Genomic DNA, 25550 nt, shown 5'->3' with positions numbered 1-25550 from the left:
AAACTAAGGAAACAGTAGCTGACCTGTGTCACCAATACCATTCTCCTGTGGAAAAACAAGGCAAAACCACAACAGTGGTTATGGGGTAATATTTTGTACTGTATGAGTACAAGGAGACCCAGTAATATTACTGCACAGATTGCACTTGTTTTCAGAAAGACAAATGAGAATACATTAATAATTTTTTTGCAATCCCAAAACTTTAATTTCTATTGTATTTTGTTCATAGGTGAAAATATGTTATTGAGGCATTATATTATTGTTATTAATGACAGGATTAGAAAGGGTAAATTTTTTAGACCAATATCAGGAAAAAATCACGCTCTCCAACCCCATTGACTATTCTGTGCACAGGTACCATTTAAAACTTTGTCTCTATTCCATTTGTTTTTTTAACAAGAGCATTTTCATTCATTTATTAATATAGGAAAGAAAAAAGGCCTCCAAAGAATAAGAACTGACATACTCCTTGTATTCAATATTTAACCTATTTTTTCCTTAATATTTAGAAGGAAAGCATCCCTAAACGAGATTATTTAATGTAATAAATGGAATATTAAGATAAGCTTGAGATAGCTATTGATAAACAAATCCCAACTGGAAGACACAATGGGCAGATACCATTTTGTCATCACCTTCCTACAGCTACCTGCTCCATTTTACAGATGCTGTGTAGGATGAAATCTTTTTCTAAATTCAAACTAAGATTTAAAGAAAAAATATTTGGTTGCCTTAGGCCTTTCCAATAAGAATTATTATAATTATAACATAATAATATACTTCATATTAATATATAATAAAATTATATTAAGTATATTATACTAATAATTATTAATATAATGGCTTGACAAACTGTAATAGGCTGTGTCCAAGAAGCTCAGCTACAGGGTGAGAAATGTTTCTTGGTTTCTTCCTAACACTATCTGCTTTACAAATAAAGCTGAGCAGGCCCTGTGGAGCCTGCATCCAAATTAATCTTGACAATCTTCTTGAAAATCTCTATTAAACCTCAAAGCTTAAGACCTTCATATTGCACAATTTCTGCTTTGAAAGAGAGGCTCTAACCCCCAGAACTGATCTTATGTACATCTTTTGGTTTCATCCACCAGCACACAAAAAATGCCAACGCTTGTTAACATTTGAGTTTATGACCTTTTTTTTTAATCTTTCAGCATGGTAATATTTTTTATTTTCTCACCTGAGTTTACTTGTTAATAAAATGAGACACCCAGAAAAAGCTAGACTTTGATGACTACACCAGGAACATGAGCTGGTTTCAGTGTGCCCTCACAGCCCCAAAAGCCAACTGTATCCTGGGCTGCATCAAAAGGAGCATGACCAGCAGGTCGAAGGAGGTGATCCTGCCCCTTTATTCTGCTCTCGTGAGACCTCACTTGGAGTACTGTGTGCAGTTCTGGTGTCCTCAACATAAAAAGGACATGGAACTTTTGGAATAAGTCCAGAGGAGGGCCACAAGGATGATCAGGGGACTGGAGCGCCTCCTTTATGAAGACAGGCTGAGAAAGTTGGGGCTGTTCAGCCTGGAGAAGAGAAGGCTGCGTGGAGACCTCATAGCAGCCTTCCAGTATCTGAAGAGGGCCTGTAAGGATACTGGGGAGGGACTGTTCATTAGGGACTGCAGTGACAGGACAAGGGGTAATGGGTTAAAATTTAAACAGGGGAAGTTTAGACTGGGTATAAGGAAGAAGTTCTTTACTGTAAGGGTGGTGAGGGACTGGAATGGGTTGCCCAGGGAAGTTGTGAATTCTTGATCCCTGGCAGCGTTCAAGACCAGGCTGGACAGAGCTTGGGTGACATGGTTTAGTGTGAGGTGCCCCTGCCCATGGCAGGGGGGGTGGAGCTAGATGATCTTAAGGTCCTTTCCAACCCTAACTCTTCTGTGATTCTATGATTCTATGTCATCTCTGAGCAGCAGAACATCTCCATGGAGCTCCTGGTCCTCTCCAGGAAAACATCTTGTCCTCTGAGGAAGACAATGTTGCCTTGTCAATTATCTTAGTTTCATTATTTTATTATTACTATTTTTATTCATGACTGAAAAGAATCACAAATAGAACCACACAAGAGACGCCAGGAGGTAAGATGTCAACCCAGCCAAGAATCAGTGTAACCGGCAGGGCTCCACTCCCAGATCTAAGCAGTTAATGGTGTCCCAGGTTTGATCAATTTCTTACCCACTGACCTGGCTGAGCTGTGGTATGGAATGCATACAGGCTATTCCTTGAGTTTATGTTACTGAATGTCTAAGTGAATGTACTGTGAATGTTTTTCCAATTTTAGAAGTCTTATATTTGAAAACACATATAAGAAGCAGGTCACAAACAGTGAGGAACTGGAACAGGTTGCCCAAGGAGGTTGTGAATGCTCCATCCCTGGCACTGTTCAAGGCCAGGTTGGACAAGGCCTTGGGTAATACGGTTTAGAGCAAAGTGTCCCTGCCCATGGCAGGGGGGGTTGGAACTTGATGATCTTAAAATCCTTTCCAACCCTAACTATTCTATGATTCTATAAGGATGCAACATGGCAGGGTAAAAATTAGTATGCCCACATTAGGGAGACTTGTTACTTGCCATCTGATATGGCTGCATTGCTTTAATTTTTCATTCAAAATATCCTTTTTAAGGCATGTACCATCACTTGGGTCATCAGCTTACAAACTGTAAGATCTAGATCTTACAACAGCACTTTTCCCTGAAAACCTCTCTCTGGAAAAAAGAAGGAGCTTCTGGAAATGAGCAATAATTGCTAAAATATTTCCCTATGTTGAAAATAAGACACATCCAAAACAAAAAAAAAAAAAAAAGAAGAAAGAAATCAAGCACAGCTTCCCCAAGAAAGAGGTGAAAAGGAGACTAAATCTGAAGAATTTTGATCACACCCCCATCTACCATCAAAAGAAATTATCTCTTGGGCATAATTTTACCCCTTGCAGTGATTCTGCACAGCAGGGGGTTGCTGGTTCAGAAGGGAAATTATGCAGTGGGAAATGTTTTGATCCAGGACAAGCCTGAGGTAGTAACATCTTACTAATGATGTGATTACTTAAGAGTATCACATTGACTTGGGTGATTTTTTTCTCTAGAATTCAGTGACATTATTCTGTTTGGTATTAGTTTGCTGACCTGAAACATAGCCCGTTCCTCACTGCTACAGCACACTTGAATTACTAGGATATTAGACACAGCTTTCACAAGGAGGATTTGTTCCACTTTGAGATGGCAACATGATCCAAAGGAAAGTTTGAGAGAGTCAAATTTAAGGAGTGAAAGACTTGGCTTTACGTCTATCTTGCTACTCAAATAATCCGCACTTTATAGCAAAATGAAGTTTTTACTTCTCTAGAAACTTGCATTTTATTCTAGAAGCACAAGAACACACTTAGAATGGGCTTGCTTCTTTCTACAAAAGTTTAAGAACCAGGGTTTTCCCTAAAGAGGGTGTTTTGGGGTCTTTTTAAAATTATTATTTATTCTTTAATGAGTATTTCCTTTAATAAGGTACACTTGGAGTAACTCATATCAAAGCTTTTTCTCTCACATCTCAGCTGCAAGACTCTGCCAACGAATAACTCACAATAAGATGAAACTAAGCTGCAGCAAGACTTCCTAGTGCTCACCCTCCTTTCATCTGGAGGATACAGCATACAGATGCTTAAATAGCAAACAAACAAATGAAAAAAGACAGAAGGAAATCAAACACTGGACTCACACAAAAAAGGTCAAAAGATGAGGACGGCAGTTTCACTGTAGTTTTTGATAAAGTAAACAAGTGTCATACCTTTTTAAAAATTCCATATACTCAGTATGCTTGATGAGGCCTGTCCTCATCATTATTGTTTGAAAACATTGCCGATCAATAGCCCAAAGTTTCACATTTACGAGAGCTGGAAAAAAACAAGACAAGGGGAAAATGTAATTAGCAAAATGTCAAAATTTGAAAACCTGTTGTGAACTGCAGAGGAAAATGGCTTCATTCATGAGAAAGGATGAAAATGGGTACATACTTCAAAACAGTAACACAAAATTCACCTGCTGGACAATGGACTAAGCATGCACTGAAATGATCTGAAATACCCTTAGTTTTAGCTATAGTACACTGGTTTTTTCAGAAAGACTGCCTACAAGCAACTGTGAGATGCAAAGAAATCAATGCAGGCTGAAACCAAGCAAGAAATAGGGGCTCAGTTCATTTTAACCTGAGACAAATCACTGTCTATGACACCGAGAGATCTGGGGAAATTTTTACCGCATTATGCTGATTCTGAGGGTTTCATCCTACTCCCAAAGTAGATGATAATTTCTCCTTGACCTCGAGAGATTTTACACAACTGAGTCCTGTTATATCCTAATAATTGAACACCTCCCAGTTCTGGAAGTTTTGAGTAATTTATTTCCAACTTTAGTTTTCATGGTTCAGATAAATTCCAAGACTTCAATGTTACACACCATATACTACATCATATACATTAGAAGCAAAGTCCTGTTGTAAAAACAAGCATAACAGATTACTACTGCATAAAGTACAGATGCTCAAAGAAAACAGGACCACATGTATTGAATGTGCAGGACCCCAAGTGGTCCAGACTTTAGTCTCAGATGTAGCTTAGACATTTGCATTAGCTACAAAAGTTTGCATATGCAGAGTTTATAACAGTTTCTCCCTATAGAAACAGTTTAATTAAACAAAACTACTCTAAAAGCCTCTTCACTTATATTCATTATTCTTTTTTTCAGAGAGTAATTGCAATGAATTTCATCCCCATATCCCATTTCACTACAGGAAACAGAAATGAGCAGAAAGACTTACAGAAAAATATTTACAAATATTCTTACAAATAAAATTCCAATAAATGACTCTGCTTTTATTTGCTGGTCTTTTCAGTCACAACCCCCCTGGTTAAAGTAATTAGTTTCTATCCCTAACTGCATTTGCAGGATGCAAAAACCTTCAAAGTGCAAATTCAACCTTTTCTTCTCAAATTGCGCTGCAGAACTATGTGAATGCATCCCATCATTTAAAGCCTCCTCTCATTTGCAAGACAGAAACTCCTTTTCGAGAAACATTTTGATTTTTGTAATCAAACTGATGAGAAAGAATGACCCATAGCTTTTATATGAAAGATTTCTGTAAAAAAAAAAAAAAAACACAACAAAAAACAAACCCCGAGTCTTTTACTCTCTTCAGAGTGGAAGAAGACAATGAATAGAATGGGATCTCTAATTTTCTGGTTTGGTATTTTTTTTTCCTTTTTTTTTTTTTTTTTATTCTCTTCTGCCAAATAGAGATTTTAACTAATTTTTAGATAATATCTATCCTAGAAATATAAATTAATATTATTCAATAGGAGGTGTGGGGGGGGGCTAACTGAAAAAAATGGTTTGCTGCTGTACTGGCTGATGCTGAGAAAGTTGGGGCTGTTCAGCCTAGAGAAGAGAAGGCTGCATGGAGACCTCATAGCAGCCTTCCAGTATCTGAAGGGGGGGCTATAGGGATGCTGGGGAGGGACTCTTCATTAGGGACTGTAGTGACAGGACAACGATAACGGGTTAAAACTTAAACATGGGAGACTGGATATACGGAAGAAGTTTTTTATTGTGAGGGTGGTGAGGCACTGGAATGGTTAGTCCAGGGAGGCTGTGAATGCTCCATCCCTGGCGGTGTTCAAGGCCAGGTTGGACAGAGCCTTGGGTGACATGGTTTAGTGTGAAGTGTCCCTGCCTATGGCAGGGGGGTTGGAACTTGATGATCTTAAGGTCCTTTCCAACCCTAACTATTCTATGATTCTATGATGACAAGGTTTGTACCAAGTTACTAAAATCGTAAAATCTCAGTAAAATCCTAGTATATTCACTGAGAGCAAGAATAGGTGACCTTGTAAAGTCAGTGCTTCCTAGGTAGGTGAAAAAAATGTAGGGGATTTCAGCCAGCCTGGCCATTTCAAGATGGTTTGTATTCAATGTAATGTATGATTATCACAAAAGGCAAAAGAGCAACTCGCTTTTTGATTGGCAACAACACTGATAAACCCATGTAGTGAACATGAAAATAATGAAGTAAGAGTTCACAGATTTTTATTTTTTATTTTTTGGACCAAAATATAAAACAGCATCCCAGTGCCCTACCACAAACACGTACCATGAACATACCTTACAAAAACATCAAAGGCATTTTTTCCAAAGTGCAAACATCGTTAGAGTAAAATTAAAACTTTTGCCTATATTTCTATAATGCAGTCTTTGCAGCAAAGGCATGACTGTTAAGCTGACACAACAGCTAAGTAAGCTCATACGATAGCAAATTCTTATATTCACCTTTTTCGTCTACCATCTCATGTTATTTTGAAAGACAGGTCAGCCTTCCTGTAAATATTTCTGTCCGCCTTTGCTTCCCAATTTATTTTAAGTGTCATTATCTTATGCAAACAAGTAGCCCTGAAAAATCATAGAATCATAGAATAGTTAGGGTTGGAAAGGACCTTAAGATCATCGAGTTCCAACCCCCTGCCATGGGCAGGGACACCTCCCACTAAACCATATCACCCAAGGCTCTGTCCAACCTCACCTTGAACACCGCCAGGGATGGAGCATTCACAGCTTCCTTGGGCAACCCATTCCAGTGCCTCACTACCCTAACAGTAAAGAATTTCATCTTTATATCCAATCTAAACTTCCCTTGTTTAAGTCTTAACCCATTACCCCTTGTTCTACCACTACAGTCCCTAAAGAAGAGTCTCTCCCCAACGCCCTTCAGGTACTGGAAGGCTGCTATGAGGTCTCCACGCAGCCTTCTCTTCTCCAGGCTGAACAGCCCCAACTTTCTCAGCCTGTCTTCATACAGGAGGTGTTCCAGTCCCCTGATCATCCTCGTGGCCCTCCTCTGGACTTGTTCCAACAGTTCCATGTCGTTTTTATGTTGAGGACACCAGAATTGCACACAATACTCCAAGTGAGGTCTCACGAGAACACAAACAACAAAAAAAAAGGTTTCAATTCTGGCCAGCTGGTCCTTAATGAACACGTTCAATCAGCATCTTGGACTAAATTCTTCTTGGATTAAATAACAGTGTGGAAGAGCATGGCCTCTGAACAGAAGAGTCCCCACCCCATCAGATGCATTTACAGGCTATATAGCATTATGCCTTAAATCGGTGACTGATGGCAATCAGCTAACTCTTGTTTTTCATGTACACAGTGAATGATGAAGGCACTCTGTGGATTTCTCTCCCACAGTGGGTTCAGATATAGCTGCAAAGATACCACCTGTCTCTGAGGTCCACATGGGTACCAGGAAGCCAGATAAGTGACGAACACTCATTCATTCTCCCCTGATCCCCACATGTTTCACAAAGTACTACGTAATATTTAATATCAGTCTCCAAAGATGTGCACATTCATGCTAGGTATGTTCTGACTAGGTCTCTTAATGCACTTAGGTAAATGGCAAACGTAATTTAGTACCTCTTAAGCTAAATGAAGATCCATTTATTGCTGCTAGAAATTGTTCTGTTAAAACAAATTTCTGCAGCTGGCAATCTTCATCTGAGCACAGGACCAGAGGCTTACTTAGTGAGCCTAGAAGTCACATTCTCCCAAAGGCACCCCCCCAGTAACCCAAGTTACATATATATAAGACTGCATATACAAAAAAATTACATGTCTGTACATATTTACATATACTCTATGTAATACTATATATTATTTAATTTAATAATATATATCATTTAATGTAATCATAATGCTATACTACATAATGTGTATTTGAATATATCCATACATATACCACCTAATTAAACATACAGCTGTTTAACAGCCCCCTCACAATGACCATGTAGCTCAGGAAAAGTTAAGTGCAGGCAATACGCTTCTGTACTGCTAATTATGATCACTGCTTATATTCTATATTCACATTTACCTTGCCTAATGATAAATAGAGGTTTTACTAATGGTTAGTCACAGTAGAGCTTTAAATGTCAGTAAGATGCCTATAATCAGGTGTGAGCACAATCTCCTGTTATGCTTAAAAACCTCTGTAAATGTGCTGGAGGCTTAATGAAGGAACAGTGTGAAGTCGTTAAGATTTGATGACATTAACAACTTCAAAGAGACATATTTATGAGTCCCCTGAAATTAAAAATATTTATATGGTCTGTATACCACAAAGTCAATTCTGCCATGAATAACTTGAGTTATAACAGATACAGACAGAGATGACAGAGGTTTTCTCGTCCATTCTGCTGCAAAAAGCATGTGTTGGATGACAGAGACAACACTTTATGTGAAGCGTGATTTCAGGAGAGTATATTATTCTCTGACTGCAAGAACTACCACCACAAAAGAATATGATAAATATCACCATGAAAACAGATGAGTGTGCATATATCTGTAATGGGAGTTGACTACTCAATAATATAAATTATTATACTGCAATCAAAGCAGCTAAACTGGAGTTATACTACAATTAACATTTATTGCCTCTTTTACATTTTTTTTATACTAAAACTTTCTAGCTGGGTATTGTTTTATCTTTGTAGCAGTACACAATGTAATCAATGATCATCCTAGAAGCCACCAAGATTTTGGCTGGCACACAAAAAATTAGCATGGTGTAAGGCAGCAACATGCACATTCACAAACTAAGGTATATTATAAAATACGTATCTATCATAAAGACTCCTCCTTCACTCTGAGGCACAGATAAAAATAGGGATACCCAGTATGGGGACCTCTAAATGACTGTTTATATGACATCATCATTGCATTTTTAGGAGCCATAGCTCTCTGGGTGAAGATATCAGCTGATGCTGGGCAGCCTGCAGTCACTGAGGAATATTTTAATGCGTTGCAAGGGCTGAAGCCAAAGCAAAACGCTCCTGGAAAAAAACATGGAAAGGCTGTGAGAGCCAAAGCAAGAAAGTCATGATTTCATGGGTCAAAACTGGATGGGGGTGGAGATATCATTAAAGTTTAAAATTGAAGTGTTCATTATGGTCAGTACTTAATTCCTGATAGTAAGTTGAGAAATTATTTAAGTCAATCATTTCAGTATATGAGTCAGACCCATTCCTACACCAAAAATCACTGGTTCAAGCAAGTAAACAATTTCAATGAACAATTTCAAACTTCTTTTCCAAAAAGGAACTTTCTTCCTATTCATTTACCTGGACAACCTATGAAAACAGATGGAAAGACATCCCCAGGGGTACACGGTTCCCAACACAGTCCAAAACTTGGGCTACACCCTTGCTGGTTTATTCATGTCCACTGGCTTGCTTGTGTGCCAGGAGGTCTCTGAACATAAAGTAAGGCAAGGTAAATGTATTTTCTCTATTTGTAAAGGATTATATGAGCATATCCTCCATGATGCAACTCAAGCCTGATGGATGCAGCAGCTCAGACCTTCTCTAAGTGTTTTCTCCCTGTGCAAGGCAGGGCACAATTTCAGAGTGATGCAAAAGAGGAAAACTAAAAGCAGATTTTTAGGTTGCAGCCAGCCTCAAGCTTAACATGTGGATTTTCCCACCATCTGATAGGATTTTCCCACTAGCTCATGAACAAATACCCCAGTGTACTGCCAGGTCAGAGCCAGAGGGATGCCAGGGAGGGTGGATGGCCACAAGATACGGTTCCAAGGTGAGAAAGGCCAAAAGGTTGCCTTTCTCCTGCTTTGCACTGCACCATTAAAAGATGTTTGCAACATTCTGGCTTTGATATGTCTCCTTCTGAAACTACAGCATCACGTTTTAAACTGCAATTTTTGTCTAGCCTTTACTGTATATACTGCTATCAGTTACACAGTATTTTGGTGTCATCAGGGATAGAATACAAGCTTCCATGAAAATTAGAAAAAGTATCCAGATTTTCTTCACCTATGGTACTAAATGAGACTATTCATTATCAGCCCTCCCTAAGGCTTAATTGTCTCAATTTCTAATACTGCCATCATGTCCCCAGCCTGCTGAAGGACAAAGTTTTTGCTCTTCTGCTTCTTTTCTTCTTGTGAACCCAGCAACTGAAAGTCATAAGCTTCAGGCTCAAATCCAAGTTATTCCTTTTCTCTGCATCACACACAAACACGATGAAATAGATGGTAAAACTGCAAAGTTTTAAGTGAAAGCAGTATTTACAGAAAAAGTAACATAACTATTATTTATAAGCATTATGTGATATACAATATATATTGTATAAAATTATATAGAATATATGTGAATATAACTGTGGAAGTCCTTCAGGTGCAGTTGCTAAAATGCACCAGGAAGTAAAGCATCATTTTGCACAGCACTATTGGAAAACCATCTTCCACATATTTTAAGCAAACAGTTGCTTTTCTCCAAAGCTAGGTCAATCACAAAATATGCTTTTAACCACATCCAGTTCATCAAAACTTTACCAATAAAACATTAAAAGATGCTTTAAATCCTTTAAATCCAAGCAACCACCAGAACAGTGCCCAAATAGGTGTATTATGTCAAAATGAAATGCAATATTCATATGGCCCTTCAATCCTTTAGCTTCTTTCCAAGTTTTTACATGCTCAGTGAAGCCCTTCCAAGGTATTCAGGGATCACAAAATAAATCATCCTTAGCTTAAGAACTCATCAGTAGTGTTATCAGACTTGAAACTTTTTATTGCCTTGCACTGTAAGTTAGAATTCATCGCCTCACTTTTGCATTTAGGCTATTTTATTCAAAAAACTGTTTGTTTACCTGCCCAGGCAAGCCTCAGGCAAAGAAACAGCAGCATCTTTGTGTCCTTAGGACCTTTCTGGCAGCAATGATATGTAGTATTTCCACTCACATTTAAGCACCCTCCCACCAGGGTTTGATTTTGCAATGATTATCGTACAAATTACCACTGGGGAGAACAGTCGTTTCCAGTTACTTGTGTTTCGTCATGTATATTTTGTAAAATTATTATGGAAAGCACATTTAACAAAACAGAAGGAGCACACTCAATTATTTTACTCCTCAGACACACAGTGAATCATAAACGAGGCCCCAGCAGACTCCATTTTGGGATATGCATGGAGTGATGCACAGTGGATCTATTTAACAGTAAGATTAAAGTTCTCTATTTTCTCATGTATCTGTTTCACATTTCTAACAAGGATGGCACCAGTACAGTGATGACTTCATCCTAATGCTATCCATTTTCTCAATAGGTCCTTTCCCGTAACTTCCCAGGGGGTTTTGTCATTTCATGGCATGCAAAGCAAGACGTAAATTTTACACTTGTCTAAGGAAAAATGCAGCATTCAAGCAGAGAGAGATAAGCATTTAAATATACTTTTTATCCCGATACGGTTTATATCCATGTGCTCCTAAACTGGGACAGTCTGTTAAAAATGTTTCATAATAAGAAATTAAAACCTACCCACAGAAGCAGGAGAAAATGTTAGGGTTTGTTTGTGTTTTTTTTTTCATTCTCAGGCCAGAGCTGTGTTTTCTCCTGGCACACAGAGCATGGGACAGGAATTAAGGAAAATTAAGAAAGGGGAAAAAAAGAAGGGCAAAAGCTTCCAGAAAGCTTAAAACTCATCCCAGTGATGGAGAAGAAGATGATTTTGGATATCCAGGGCTCAGCACAAAATGATGTTCAATGCTGGCATTATGGCAGGACTTCATACTGTGCAGTGAATTTTTGGAGTGCAGTGTCAGGATAGCAGCAGGACATGCCAGTCATGGTTCTTCTTCTGGTGCTGGGCTACGAACATTAGGGCTTTTTTTCCCCACACAGTGGCAACTCTGCACTGTGACACAGGTGCAGGATGAGGTTCTATCTACCTCTTTGTGGACTGCCCATTATGGTGTGATATTTAAAGCAGAGGTCAAATATGCACTTTTACAAGTGCCTGTAATTATCTTCACATTACTAAGACCTGAATTATGGAGACCAAGATTTCATATTTACTGCAGTCTTTTACTTTTTTTTATGTCTCCCCCCCCAAGCTTGACTAACTTGGATTTTTATGCTAAAATAATCTGTATTACATTGCAATAGAAAATCCTATTGCACAGAATTCCTGAGCTGTACTGCTCACATGGAAGACTGAAGGTAACTGCAGTCCAAAGATAACAACTACTTCAATACTTGAGCTTTTTTCAAACCATTAATAAAATTGTTTCTTACTCAGACTTGCATGATCCTTCAGTAAATGAGAGCCTCTGCTTTGCCATGGAAGGGTGCACCTAACACCCCGCTCAACCTACTCCAGCCTTTCCTCATTGGCACCATCTCAGTGCCTAACACTGGGGAGGCAAGGCAAGGAAATCCTCAATACTTCGGCACACTTACATGCAAAAGATGTAGCTACCACAAGGGATGCTCTTGCATACGTATCTAGGACTATGTGTCATTAAGAAAAGTTAGCAACTGTGAGATACCTCACAGGAGGATGCCGCACCCATGCACGTCACCTCCAATTCACCTCCTGAGCCTCCAGGAAGGTGATTCTGGATGCTCACCTACGTGTGGTTGTAGATACAGGTAAGATAATCTTCACATTGCATGAGAGGTAAGTCCTTTTTCTTTTGAAAACCACACACCATACTGCACTTTCATAGCACTCAAAGTACAATCAAGATGGCTGCAGACTTACAAAAATGGGCATTTTTTCATATTAAATGGATAAAAGATTCAAAAACAGATTAATAGGCAAGTCTCAGAATTGTATTACTTTTTAAAGAATTGGTTTGGGCTGCTGCTTAAGCACTTGTCTCAGAGGTAGTTAGTAATATATTCAGGTTATGTGAGAAGGAAACAAAGCAAGAAGGACATGACTCAATGAAAGTTCTTCAGATAGCTCTGCTTTTGCTGCAATAAACTATGAAGACACTGGATATCCCAAAGAACTCCCTACACTTTGCATAAAAATGAAACATACCTGAATGAGATCAGATGTGACTAAGAAAAGAAGCTGATGGAAACTGTTGTTAACAAGCTCTGCCCTTTTCCATCATAATAAAATCACCTCTGGTATTAAAAAGACAGTAAACTAAATTTTAGGGGTAGCAACATTAGCAATGAAGAAATCTGGGAAAAACTGAGGCAAACAAAATTAAACACTGCAGGTGCACTGTAGAAAATACTCAGTGGAAACTACAACCACACTTTCTGTTCATCTCTAGTAAGAGGCAAGTAAATAGAATAAAACACTGTTGACATTTAATTATAATTAACAGAATTCACTATTGGTTTTACTGTGGTTTCAGTATGTTATGCTGGAGAATGTGGGCTAACTCCTCCTGCTGAAGTGACTGGCCTCTGCAGAGTCAACAAAATACTCTATTTAAGATAAAAATTTAAAAAGGATCAAGTAATCCCATTGCCAAAAATAATAATGCTGTTATTTTCATTTGCAGGAAGGATGTACTTCATGTCTGAAGGACCCCAGGGGGAGAGACCTTTTCCACTTGTGCTACAGGCTGGCCCTTCCCATTGTTCCTATGTGTGATTCAGAGGTAGAGCTGGCCTTACCCCAAGCTCCCTTTGTGTCTGTCTACTCCAAGGAGGTCTTGACTCTGATTCTTTTGCTGTGAGTGATCATCCCTGTGAAAATCCTGTATCACAGCAGAAGAGGAATGAATACGTATAAAGGAATGACAAGTAGAGTTTAGCCAGCTTGTGCGAGCCCTGAGGCCCTTGTAAAGCTTCAGGCCAAGCACTGGTTGACTTCAATTGAGAGGATTTCATCCTCACTCCTCCATCATATGACTTACAACCTAAAATACCCCCACACTTAAGATCCGACAACATCTATCAGCCAGTGCTAAGTGAAATAATCTGTATTAGATACTATATAATATTGCAGGACTTTTCTTGATAGAAGAGTGAACCAAGTAATCCAGCCTTCTGCCCTAACAACCACCTTTACCCAAAGTTTCAAAGAAAACGACATGTCTCCTAATGAATTATTCAGCAATAACCCCAGCCTGGGTGTTCTTATTAATTTAAGGTTCACAATGGCTGGCTGAGGGTATATGCTGTCATTTGTTTTTATCTAATGTAATTCCCTATCTTCTTATTGACTCCCTAAAATACCTCAGTCCTGTTTTGAAGACTCATAACTTCTTAGCCTAAATGAGAAGTTGTGACAAGGATTAAATAAGTATTATGAAAATCTTTATTTGCATCTAGTATTTTTCCTTGGAATTTCAAAGCATTCACATCATCTGTACATGTTAATTAGATGTCCTAGTGCTCTTTTCAAGCAAACTGCTGTTTTACATAAATTTTACTATGTCATCTCCTAATCATCCCTTCAGTATAAACATAGTTCTATCTTTCTTACACTCCTATAATACAGACATTTTTCTAGGTTTTTAATTAAACTTACCTTGCATGAGCAAGAGCTTAGAAAATACTCAAGAATTGTATTCATTATAGTATTAAAAGTCCATATAAAGGATGAAAGCTGAAACAGTTCCTTAAAGTAGACAGGACAGGACAACTCACCCGAAATAGCCAAAGGATATTCCATACCATAGAATATCAGGCTCAGCATATAAATGGGGGGGAGCTGGCCAGGAGGCACCAATCACTGTCTTTCTGGGGTTTTATTTCTCTCTTTTAGTTGTCTTACTTTTCATTAAAATTTTATTATTATTACTATTATCATCATCATACTTTATTTTAAACTGTTCTTATCTAAACCTATGGATTTTATTGGGCGGGGTGTGCGGTGTGGCTGTGTGGTACTTAGTTGCTGGCTGGAGTCAAACCCTTACACAACAAGGATTTAATACAGGTCAGAAGCCTAAAATTTAGTTGCTCAAAAAACTAACTTAATGCAACACTAGAGGGGTTGAAGTAAAATGTCTCCAATTATTTTCTAAGGAAAAGGAGAAAAAACCCAAACCCCTCGTGGGGGTGTGAGATTCAGGCTGGGATGCATCACTTCATCGGCATGCATGGATCATAAAAGCAGTACCAAGAAACCTTATGTTATATGAGTAATGAGTAAAGTAATAGATTCACATTTTAAAGAGACCTACAGATCAGTTCTAGTTCATTGCCTAAAGGAGCCCCAAGAACAAGGAAACTGAATATACCCAATTAAAGGTGGCATTTTAATACTACCCTAATTTGGAAATAAAGCAGTGATAAATGAAGAAGACAGCTTGCAGGGCCATTAAAGAAAGTGACAGAGAAAAAAAACCACAACCCTACCTACTAAAAAGATGAGGCATCTCAGAAAGACTCCACAACCCATCTCCTGCAATACAGCTGGGGAAGAACCACAGGTCTCTATTTTGGGCAGGGATGAATTGTTCTGCTTCTAGCAAATAAAAGTTGGCCAGAAGAATTGCATGGGACAGTGTGGCATTAGAGGTTAAAAAAAAAAAAAGAAAAAAAAAAAAAAGGAAAGGTTCTAAAACCAGAGGAAAATCCCAGGCACCAATACCTGTGGCTCCTGGGGTCTTACCAAGAGCACTGCCAAAAGCCTTATGGAAGAACCTGTAAAAACAGTATAAATATGTCCATCAAGTTGTTCATTTCTTGAAGTCATCAAGGCTGGACAAGCATCCTTGTGATGGCCTTTCTGATGAAAGAGCCTCTCTCAGACTTCTCATTTAAAAAATATATATGTTTTAGTGTTCACCCTGAAAAATGATCTTGGGAATTAAAAAAATAAATACAATGAGTGGGTACAAAACCACAAACCTACAGGGCAAAAATTTGGGGTTAATTTTTAAACTGATGTACACAAGTTTAGAACTAGGTTGATTACTTATAGGCTGCAAAGCTTTAAATGAATGACTAAATGCAGTGGTTGGTATCCTAAACAGACATGTGCTTGAAAATTTTAATGGGGCTGAGAATTTTAGGAACTATTGGAAAACACAAAAGAGATTTTATACTCTATTAGAAAGAAAATATCACTTTATAGATACATGACTGCCAGATACTGTGTGATTGTTGTCCTGGGTTCAGCTGTAGCAGTTATTTTTCTCCTTCTCAGTAGCTGGTGCAGTGCTGTGTTTCTGACTTTCAGCCTGGGAATAGAGCTGATAACACCAATGTTTTTGTTGCTGCTCAGCAATGTTTACTCTGATCAAGGACTTTCTGAGTCTCATGCTCTGCCAGGGAGGAGTGGCACAAGAAGCCAGAAGGAAGCAGAGGCAGGACACCTGACCCAAACTGACCAAAGAGGGATTCCATACCACAGCATGTCATGCCCAATATATAAACTGGGGGCAGTTACCCAGGAGGGCTAGATCACTGTTCAGTCAGGCTGGGTGTCGGTCGGCAGGTGGTGAGCAGTTGCATTCTCTTCCCTTGTGACTCCCCTTATCATTATTATCATTGGTGGTAGCAGTAGTGGTTTGTGTTATACCTTAGTTACTGAACTGCTCTTATCTTATTCTTCTATTACATTCTTCTCTTTCTCCTCCCCATCCCTCCGGGAGTGGGGGGAACAAGCTGGGGGGAGTGAGTGAGCAGCTGTGCGGTTCTGGATTGCCGGCTGGGCTTAAACCACAACACTTGTTAAAATAATAAAAAGAAAAAGTAAGAATAAAGAATAAAAAGAAAGCTGAAGCACTTTATAAGCAATACTTATGCCTCACAACATTTGCAGAACCTCTAAAGCACTACATATTAAAATCATGGAAAAGAAGAGAGGAAAGTGTCTCTGACTCTGCTGGTAGAAAGCTTTGCTAAGACTTCAGCTCTTCTCAATTCACCAAGTTGCCAGTACGCATACAGTATCTCCACCTCAAAAATAAGCACAGGCTCTTTAATTGCTCCTTTACCACTTAAGGTAGTGCTAACACCGAAAGCCAGGTGAAAGTTATCCTCTTCCTTCTGCACAGTCAGCACCAGACCTCCAGCAGTCATGGAAAAGGGGGGAAAAGTTTAACTCCACAGCAAGACACAAAGCAATGAGGTCTTTTTCTCCGTCTTTATTGCAGGTTCTCTCACTGACATTTGCAACTGATCTTGACACTAAAATACCTAAATGAGCACGAGTTTCAGCTGCTTGACTGATTTTTTTCTAAGGAAAACACAATGCAGGTCCAAAAAAAAAATAAAAATCTATATTCCACTCCGAGTTATCAGGAATGATTTTGTAAGGAAAACAGGTTTTTAAAGAGCTGTTCACATATAGCAAAATTAATTTTACTTTCTAAAAGTAACAAACCATTATTTTAACGTGAGGTAGTTTTGTTGTTATTGTTTGTTGATTTTTGGTTTTGCAGGTGTTTTTTTTTTCTTTCAGGTCTAGGTGCTATCTGATTATTTAGCTACAAAATAGCTCCTACAGACAACTTCTCATAAAGCTTAGTCAACCAGACAGATCAGCATGAAGCCATGTGGAAATTCATTTCCACAGCTAGACACCCTCACTTACAATTCTGCACTGCAGGATGCTTTAAGTCATGAATAACAACAATAAGAGCAAGAAAAGTGCCATATATGCCTTCACTAGGTGTGACTAATTGACCAGGGACACCTTTCTGGCATGATTTTTTTTAAGTGATTGAAAAGCCCAATTAAAGAGGGATATAGTATAGAATAAATGAGTGGGTTGGGTTTGGTTTTTTTTTTTTTCTTCATGTAACAAGTACCAAAATACTCTGTGCTAACTTTCTTAGGCCTGGTATGCATAAAAACTCATTACAGCTCCAGTGGACAGTTTGCTGCAGGAGCTAATGGGATCCCCTGGGTCCCATTCAAGTTTCCAAGATCTTCCCTTGTAATGCAGCTGCCCTTGGGATGAATCACATGGTTGGATATGTAGAGCAGTGTCTTGGTACATTTGTCGAGTTTCAAAAAGGGAAATGACACCATTGGATTTTAGAGCTGTTTTTGCGCTTTTATGAAAGGGGCTTTGTTATTTACTTTTACTCCTTTTATGTATGAGTCAGTTCAAGTGCATGTGTTGAATTCATTTTACTGCTAAAGCTCATAGCTGCTCAGTGAGATGTCTGATACAAAAACTTAGAATGTACTCTGAACTGATGGCACAAAAAAAATAAAAATACAAAAGAAAAGGAGAACCACCACTCTTTGTATGTAAAGCAGAGTAAAGAATTTCATTTTTACATTATGCTATTAGTAGAATTATTAGCAAACTTATTTCTCAAAGCAAAAGGTGACATACATAAATGAAGGATTTTTGGACTGTATAATATTAAGCAAAGCTATGGAATAAATAGTGAACAGTGTAAAATTGATGACAGCTGAGCCCTATAAACCACTCTGCATTCAATGGCCCTGGTAGGACACTATAAAATAGAAATAATCACAACACTGAGGTACTTACACCTTCCTAACTAAGAGAAAAGCAGAGCCACAGCAGACCCCTTGCCTGAGAGGTGGAAGGCTCCCAGGGTGGTGTTCCCCTGGTCCATCTAGGATATTTGTTTCATCATAAAAAAGACATGGAGGGATGTACAAGATGGATGAACAAGTTATCAACCTTTCAGAGGCTGTAAGGGAAATATTCTCACAACAAAGCCATGGCATGTTTTGAACCCTACTATTTAAATTCTTATTGTCACCTTCTGACCTCCTCTCTCTTTTCACTACAACCATGAAGTGCTATTTTATACCAAACCTTTAATTATTCTGTGTGATGTGATTAGCAGGAAAAAAAAAAAAAGCTGGATTTTTTTCACTATTTAACTTCAAATTCAACTGAGTTTCTAACCACTAATCACATAAACTTCAGTCAGCACAAAGTCTACCAAGTAAAGCAACAGAAGTGAAATTTTGTTCTTGCACCATATTCACTTCATCAAAACACTGCATGTAATTCTGAAATTTAACAGAGTACAAAATTACTCTGTCGCTGCTATCTGCAAGTAATGTTAAACTTTCAGATATGAGCTTGAATAACAATCTTTTGAGAAGTCCAGAAAAGTTAAACTGCATCTTGGTAGCGCACTAGGAATACCAAGCAACTAGAAACCTCAACAACACAAAAGCCTTCCTCTCTGATTAAAAAGAGGCAGTTTACTAACTAAATTTTTAAATAATGCCAAACCTGCTCCCTGCCACCACAGGTAACGAGGATTAAACATTCTTGCTTTGCTGCATCAAAACAAGTGAGGTCCTAGCTCTCACACAAACCTCATTGCACAAAAGCTCACAACTTTTCTCTCTTTGAGCATTAACTATTTGCAGCAAGCAATTTACAGAAACTTGTCCCATCAGCTACTGCATGCCTAGTTAGTTTGCATTAGCTTTTTAAAGGGTCTTACGGATGCCATGAGAGCACCAACAACAGGCTTAAACTCCTTCAATTTGTGCTGTTTATCATCTTTCATTGCCTGTAAAAGTAATCCCAGCCAGAATTTTTTCAATTTCCCTGTAAGTGCCCAGGCTAGCCAACAGGGTGTCACTTCTGTAAGCTCTTCCCAATGACCCAGGGGCTTCCCCAGTTTGGAGATATCCCCTCCTACAGACTGCTTCACCTCCAGCCCCATGGCTCAAGTTGCAGACCTGCCTGGAAAAAAGGACTATTTTTGCTATGACACTGAAACCCTCTTTCCCCCCCACCCCTGTCAATATTGCTTTTGGAGAACATAAGCCATGTATAAACCCTGTGCTGTTATACACTGAGTATTAAAGATCTCTCTTAAAGGTTTAGCTGTGCTTAAATAGAATGGAGTAGGGTGCAGAGTATAGGCTGCATTAATGCCTCTGTATGCCACATCCATTCTCCAGTTACCTGTTTCTGCCCTCAGGAAAAGCTGCAGTTTGGAGGACTTCATCTATTGAACAAATTCAAAACCCCAGTGAGACCCCATACGAAGTAACAAGATGTATCTAAGATACCTCCATGGAAAAGGGCAGAAGACCCAAAGCCAAACACTTGTGTGATATAAGTAACAGAGATAAAAAAGGGTCTGGTCAAGCCACACAGAAGTAACTGAATCACAGAACAGGATAATGTTTTTCTAACTCTCCATGTAAGGTCTGAGCTATGACTCAGATGCTCAACTTGTTTCTTTACTTCTTTTCTTCTGGAAGCTGCAACTTTTTTCTCTCCCTCATTAATGCTGTCACTTTCAAGTTGTTAAGTTCCAAGCTATAGGAAAAGCACACCAACTACAGTCTTTAACTGGGGCAAAGAAAATACAGCAGTGCTACAAGCTAATGCAAACTAGTTATCAATAACCTCCATATCCATAGGCCAGCATAAGACTCAACAAGGGCTGTGTGAGAACCTTTCTACTTTCAAAGACAAGGGACTTTGCCTTGAGAGACATGCAAGCAAGATAATTCAGTCTTTCCCTACTTTTGTTCCCTTAATTTTAATTATTAGATGATTACAGGGCAATTATCACATATGCTTGATCTGGATATGGTCTTTACCCTAGGGATCTGCTGCAGGTGATACCTGGATAACATAGGGCAGATGGGATGGTCATTCTTACTCATACCAGTAGCAAACCACCATAGGTAAAAGCTGTGATCAACTACACTGACAGTACGGAAAAATCCTAGGTTGCTAAAACTTCTTTTAAGTTTAAGCCATTGCATAGCTTAAAATATTAGTAAGCTTATAATAGCTCCATTAATTCTACGTCAAACACTGGCATTTGCTCGTGCAATGCCTTTCAGAAAAAGAAATGTAAGTGCAGCTTCATTTCTGCTGGCATAGCAATGAGAAAGTCACATTTCTGCTTAGTTCTTGACCAGGTTTAGCTCTACAGAGTGGAAAGCTGGCAAAAGTAAAATATACAACCAGTCACCTAAAAATATTTAAACTAAAACAATGGACATTTTTGCTGCAAGCTGACTACAGCTGCTGAAATGCACTCTTATTTCTATGGTGTCAGAAAGTTCCCTCACTCTAATGAGAGTGCATCACCATTTGTTGCTTTTGACAGCACATTTACTTTAAGGAAGTTTAACAAGCAAGCACATTCAGGATTCCATATTAGATTTTATTTAGTACCAGAGTTAATATTTTGGGATATAATTCAACAAATCATTGTCTCCTTGATAAATTTGTAGTTCTAGTCAAAGCAAGTATTGCCCTTCCTTCATAAGAAGTAGTTTTTGGAAGAATTAGGGTCTGCCTCAGAGTATCCACACTTCAATTACCAAAAGCATCCTCTATTAAAACAAAACTATAGCACCTGATACCCATTAATCAGATCTAAAATGTCCTTCCAGGGCTTTATTTCCTCACTGTATCCAGACTTCCTGGTGAGCGTGCAGAGAACTTCAATCAGGTCCTGCTCCTTTACCTTTTTAAATATGGTTATTCACACCAAGGTTACCCTATGCCCCCCCAGCAAGACCAGCTGCCTCCAAGACCACAGGGATGGTGGGGAGGCATCTCCAGAATCAGTTCTCCAGACCAAAGCAGTTCTGGGGCTTCAACCCACAGTAAGAGGAATTCGAGAAAGACTGAAGCTTTTTCTCTTTGGTGTGAGGCTTGAAATCCAAATAGGTCAAAAGGGATCAAAAGTTAGCACCACGTGCTGGTTGTTTGTTGGCTCGGGTAGAAAGAGATGGTAGCTTCAAGTCCATCTGCATGAAGATAACCATGCAAGCAATTAGCAGACAGTTTCCTCTCCAGTATATCTTTTATCCCTCTCTGCAGTGTGCTCATCGCAGCAAAAAAGCTCACAGATTAAATTATTAAAAATAGCATGTACCACTCAGGGGTACTCCAGGGGAAAGGGAAAGGATTGTGCTTAGCCACATGACCATCTCTGGGACCATCAAAAGCTTTCCCTGTCTGCCACCATTCCCTCACCACACTCTGTCATGCATCATACATAATTTAATGATATTTCTGCTCCTAATGTTGTGTAAGATTTGATGCCCAGTCATGCTTTACCCTGTTTGCTTTGTTTTCCCTAGTCTCCGTGTCTCCCTCTTCCTGAAAAGACCTGATCTTTGGGAAAGGACTTTTCTTGCTTCTGTATTTGGAAACCAGTGGACAACCACAGTCTGAATAAAGCAAAAGTCAAACAGCAGCAATAACACTGGACATCAAAGAGCATTGGCAAAGAAAAGGAAAAGGGCAATTTAAAAATATCAGTTATGAAACAGGAGGACTGAGCAGTATGTCTTTTGAAAACAAGGTCTTGTTATACATCCGATGAGAAAACAGGAGGCAGAAGGTATGACACTGCCCCAAAGCACCCCAAGAACTTCCACAAACATTACTGTCTTGATTATTTTCCTAAGCACAAACAGCAATGGCTGTCCTCTCCACATAGCATTTAACATGGGACCAATGAGAAATCTCCTCCACCTTCCCCAAGTGACAGGATAGCATCTATCCTGTCTCTTCCCCCCTCCCCCTGCTCTGCACCAGGGCATGTGTTTTAAACACTCAGGTCAGACAGTTGAAACTTGAGACAGGTGAGAATTACATGATGGTCCCTTCAGATCCCAAGGTACACAGTCAGGTCCCTTCTGTCTCTTCTTGCTGCCTTCAGAGGCCAAACCCTCCACCTGTCCACTCAAGGGTAGATTGTGGCACAGCAGGAGATGATGGTAGAGAAAAGGGATAATAGTAAAAAGAAAGAAGGTTTCCAGGAAGTGCTGGGGAGATGGAGAAAGCAGGTGAAGGAAGGGAAGGGACAGCACACCAGAAGAAAGGCACAGGAAAGAGCAGCAGAAAGCAAACAGGAGGGCACCTTGCAGATAGCAGAAGAACTACTTTGGAGCTCTGCAGGCACTTCTTATCACTTGAGAGTCATTCTGGAGTGTCTGTTTTGTAAATCAATGAGGAAGGACCTTGTAGGGTTGCAGGAGCAGTTCTCAACCCACTAGCACTTGGATCACATGTGGGCGAGACCTCTGGAGGGTTAGTCTCCACCAAACCGAGTTGGCATGTGCCCAAACCACTTTGCATTAACAAAGCAGCACACACTGAGTAGGGATGAGCAGAGGACTCCCTTCAATACCAGACTACTGAACCAAACTTGGAGGTAGAGCCACTAACAATACAAAGGGCACAAAATCTGCTTATTTGCAGAAAGAGCAAAAAAAATTTAAATATAAGTATTTTTTCTGCAGAAGGAAAGAGGGGTATAAAGAAACTAAGGCAACATCTGTTGTGCTGGGTTTTCTGCCTTCTTGCACTACTGCCCTGCACATAAGGCTGGGAAAAAAGAACCAGCCTCAGAGCGCAGGACCAAAGGTGCACACATGAAGAAGTTGCAACTTCTCTTTGCTTAATTTGCTTCCTCTGGGAGGTTAATCCCCTCAGGATGACAGGGCAGGCTAACTTGCCTTTCTGCAGCAGCTCACAGTCTTACAGCTTTGGTTATGCAACACACTGAAAGGTACTACTGTCACCCCCACACGCTGATGGCTCCCTTTCCATCCCTGAACCCTGGGAAACCCACCAGACTGCCTGGAAGAACAGACCTCAATGCTTCACTCAAAGGTAGCAGCACATCAGTTTATGGGAAAATTATGAACACTTTTTCTGAGCCTCCAAATCTTGCTCCTCTAACCATCTGATCTAGGTGGCAAGAATACTTTGTCTGAGCAGAGGTAGATATTCATTTTTCTCTGGATGACAGTGTATTTAATGTGATTCATGAGAAGCTATTTTCCAAGCCATTAAATACATAATACAGAAGGAAAATAACACTGTGTATTTCATTAGATAAACTTGTGGGTTTTCAATACATGTTGCAAGGGACAGTTTGGAATAAAAAAGTTTCTGATGTGTTTATTGAAGTTGTTAAGGGGCATAGAGCTACAATGTCTGTTGATTAATACATACATCAAACAAAAATCCCTTGCTGATATACAGAAGCATCATTACAGATCATTTTGACTTTGAAGAAAAATGCTGCTAGCTTTAACTGTGGTAACAGGCATCTCAGCTGTACTGAAGCAGTTGGTGATCAGAAATCATGTTTAAAACTGAATATCAAAGAGCCTTTTTTCCCCTATAATAATATTTATTAATTATTTTAAAATTTCTCCAGTCCCCAGGCAGCAGCAATTTCTCATAATTAGCATAAGATTTGACGTTGCATCCCAAAGGCAAGTGGTAACTGCGGTTAAAATGCACTGAAGATTTCCAACCCTGGAAAGTTCGCTCCTCTGCTTTGCAGGTAATTAAACATCCTTGCTGCTGTTCAGGGCTTCTTTTATTTGTTTAGAGAGCCAGCAGCAAGACACAGAAGAGTGAGCTAACAAGCACAGAGGTATAAAACATGAATCAAACCTGGACTTGCTTGTTTGCAGTTGGCAAAGAAAGGGTGTGAAGGAGTAAAGGCAAAAGAGAAGGTGGCCATCACAGAGAAAACCAGACTCAGATAAACCTTAACTTGAGGTAAACTTGGCTAAATCTTACAACAGCTTAGGTAAACTTGAGACAGGCAGGCAGGAGCATCTGTGGCAGATGTGATGTAGACAAGCCCATGAGCCACAGCACACAGCAGTGAAGCTTCTGAATCTGCCCAGATGAAACATAAAAGAGGGATGAGGTGGACGCTGAAGAACCTACTGTCCTAACTCATAGGGAAGGCATTTTACTGCTCATTTCCAACAGTTCAAGCAGTTCAAGCTCTTCAGCAAAGTAGGCTGGAGCAATTCCAGGTATCTATTTCTCCCCTGATAAACAGGAGCTTGAACTTATTAAACAGAAAAAGGGTATCACACCTCCTTTAAGTTCTCCAACAACCAGATCCAACAAGCTGCCAAAACTCACTGAAACAGTAATTTCTTTCTGTGTGTACCCTGAAATTTGCTACCTTATGTTTTTCTATACTAGCATTAAATGACGTAACACGTATAAACTCTCATAATAGCTGTGTTTCAAATACCTTTGCAGTATAATTTCCTCTGATTGAGGGAACTGTAGCCTATTTACACCTGAAGATTAAATTCTGCAACATGTGGAACAAGCTGGAAAGGAGCCAAAGCACCACATAGGTGCCTATACATATATATTAAGAGAGCAAGTACCTAGACTTCAGCAGCATTGTTTATGTGCTTACACCTCCCTGTGATTCCACTTCTGCAAATTATTTGGCCTGTAGACCAGATCCCACTATAAGCACCAAGAATTGACTGAATTAGGCCTTTAATGAGAAAGAAATTGTTTTCTGCAAATCCGCAAGCTCTGAAATGAAGAATGAAATCAGATAAGACACAGCAAGAGCCTCGGCAATAACTGCAATACTGGCTGTTTTTTTCCATAGTTATTCCTTACCATTCTTTTTCTGACAGATTAAGGTAGGTACATTACTAGCCTCAGTGTTTTTGGCCAGGGAAAATTTAATTCTTAATGTTTATTTTTATCACTTTGAATCTTTGCAAAGTTCATATTTTTGTGCTTACATGTGTATTAAACATGGTTCTTCAATACATATTCAAATAGGGATTCAGAACAGGCTTGTTTTAACAGAGTTTAAATATCAAAGAGTTGGAGGCAGCTACAGTTTGTTTACAGAGGTCTGAGAGTTTTGAATAATTCACTTTTAATTGGATCTTGATTTTTTTTTTTGACAGTTTCTCTTCCATGATCCTTCCGAAAAAAATGGCCTAAATCATTACTTGACTGACAGGAAGGGAAGCAGGTAACAGCAACA

The 25550-nt window shown here is 39.2% G+C and overlaps 1 protein-coding gene across 4 annotated transcripts in view; it reads right to left on the bottom strand.

Annotated features, from left to right (window-relative positions):
* The window catches only part of PRKG1 (protein kinase cGMP-dependent 1), a 480301-nt gene that overhangs the window by 178072 nt on the left and 276679 nt on the right, over positions 1 to 25550 (bottom strand). For all 4 annotated transcript variants that reach the window (XM_061373836.1, XM_061373835.1, XM_061373838.1 and 1 more), the window contains exon 4: positions 3799 to 3904. In XM_061373836.1, the coding sequence (XP_061229820.1) occupies positions 3799 to 3904 (106 nt within the window). The remainder of the gene's footprint in view (positions 1 to 3798; positions 3905 to 25550) is intronic.

Source organism: Neopsephotus bourkii, unplaced genomic scaffold (genome assembly GCF_033783945.1).
Source record: "Neopsephotus bourkii isolate Nb327-2 ecotype Australia unplaced genomic scaffold, CSIRO-AGI_Nbou_v1 NB_1634, whole genome shotgun sequence".
Classification (NCBI taxonomy): Eukaryota; Metazoa; Chordata; class Aves; order Psittaciformes; family Psittacidae; genus Neopsephotus; species Neopsephotus bourkii.
This window is presented reverse-complemented; position numbering and strand designations above follow the sequence as displayed.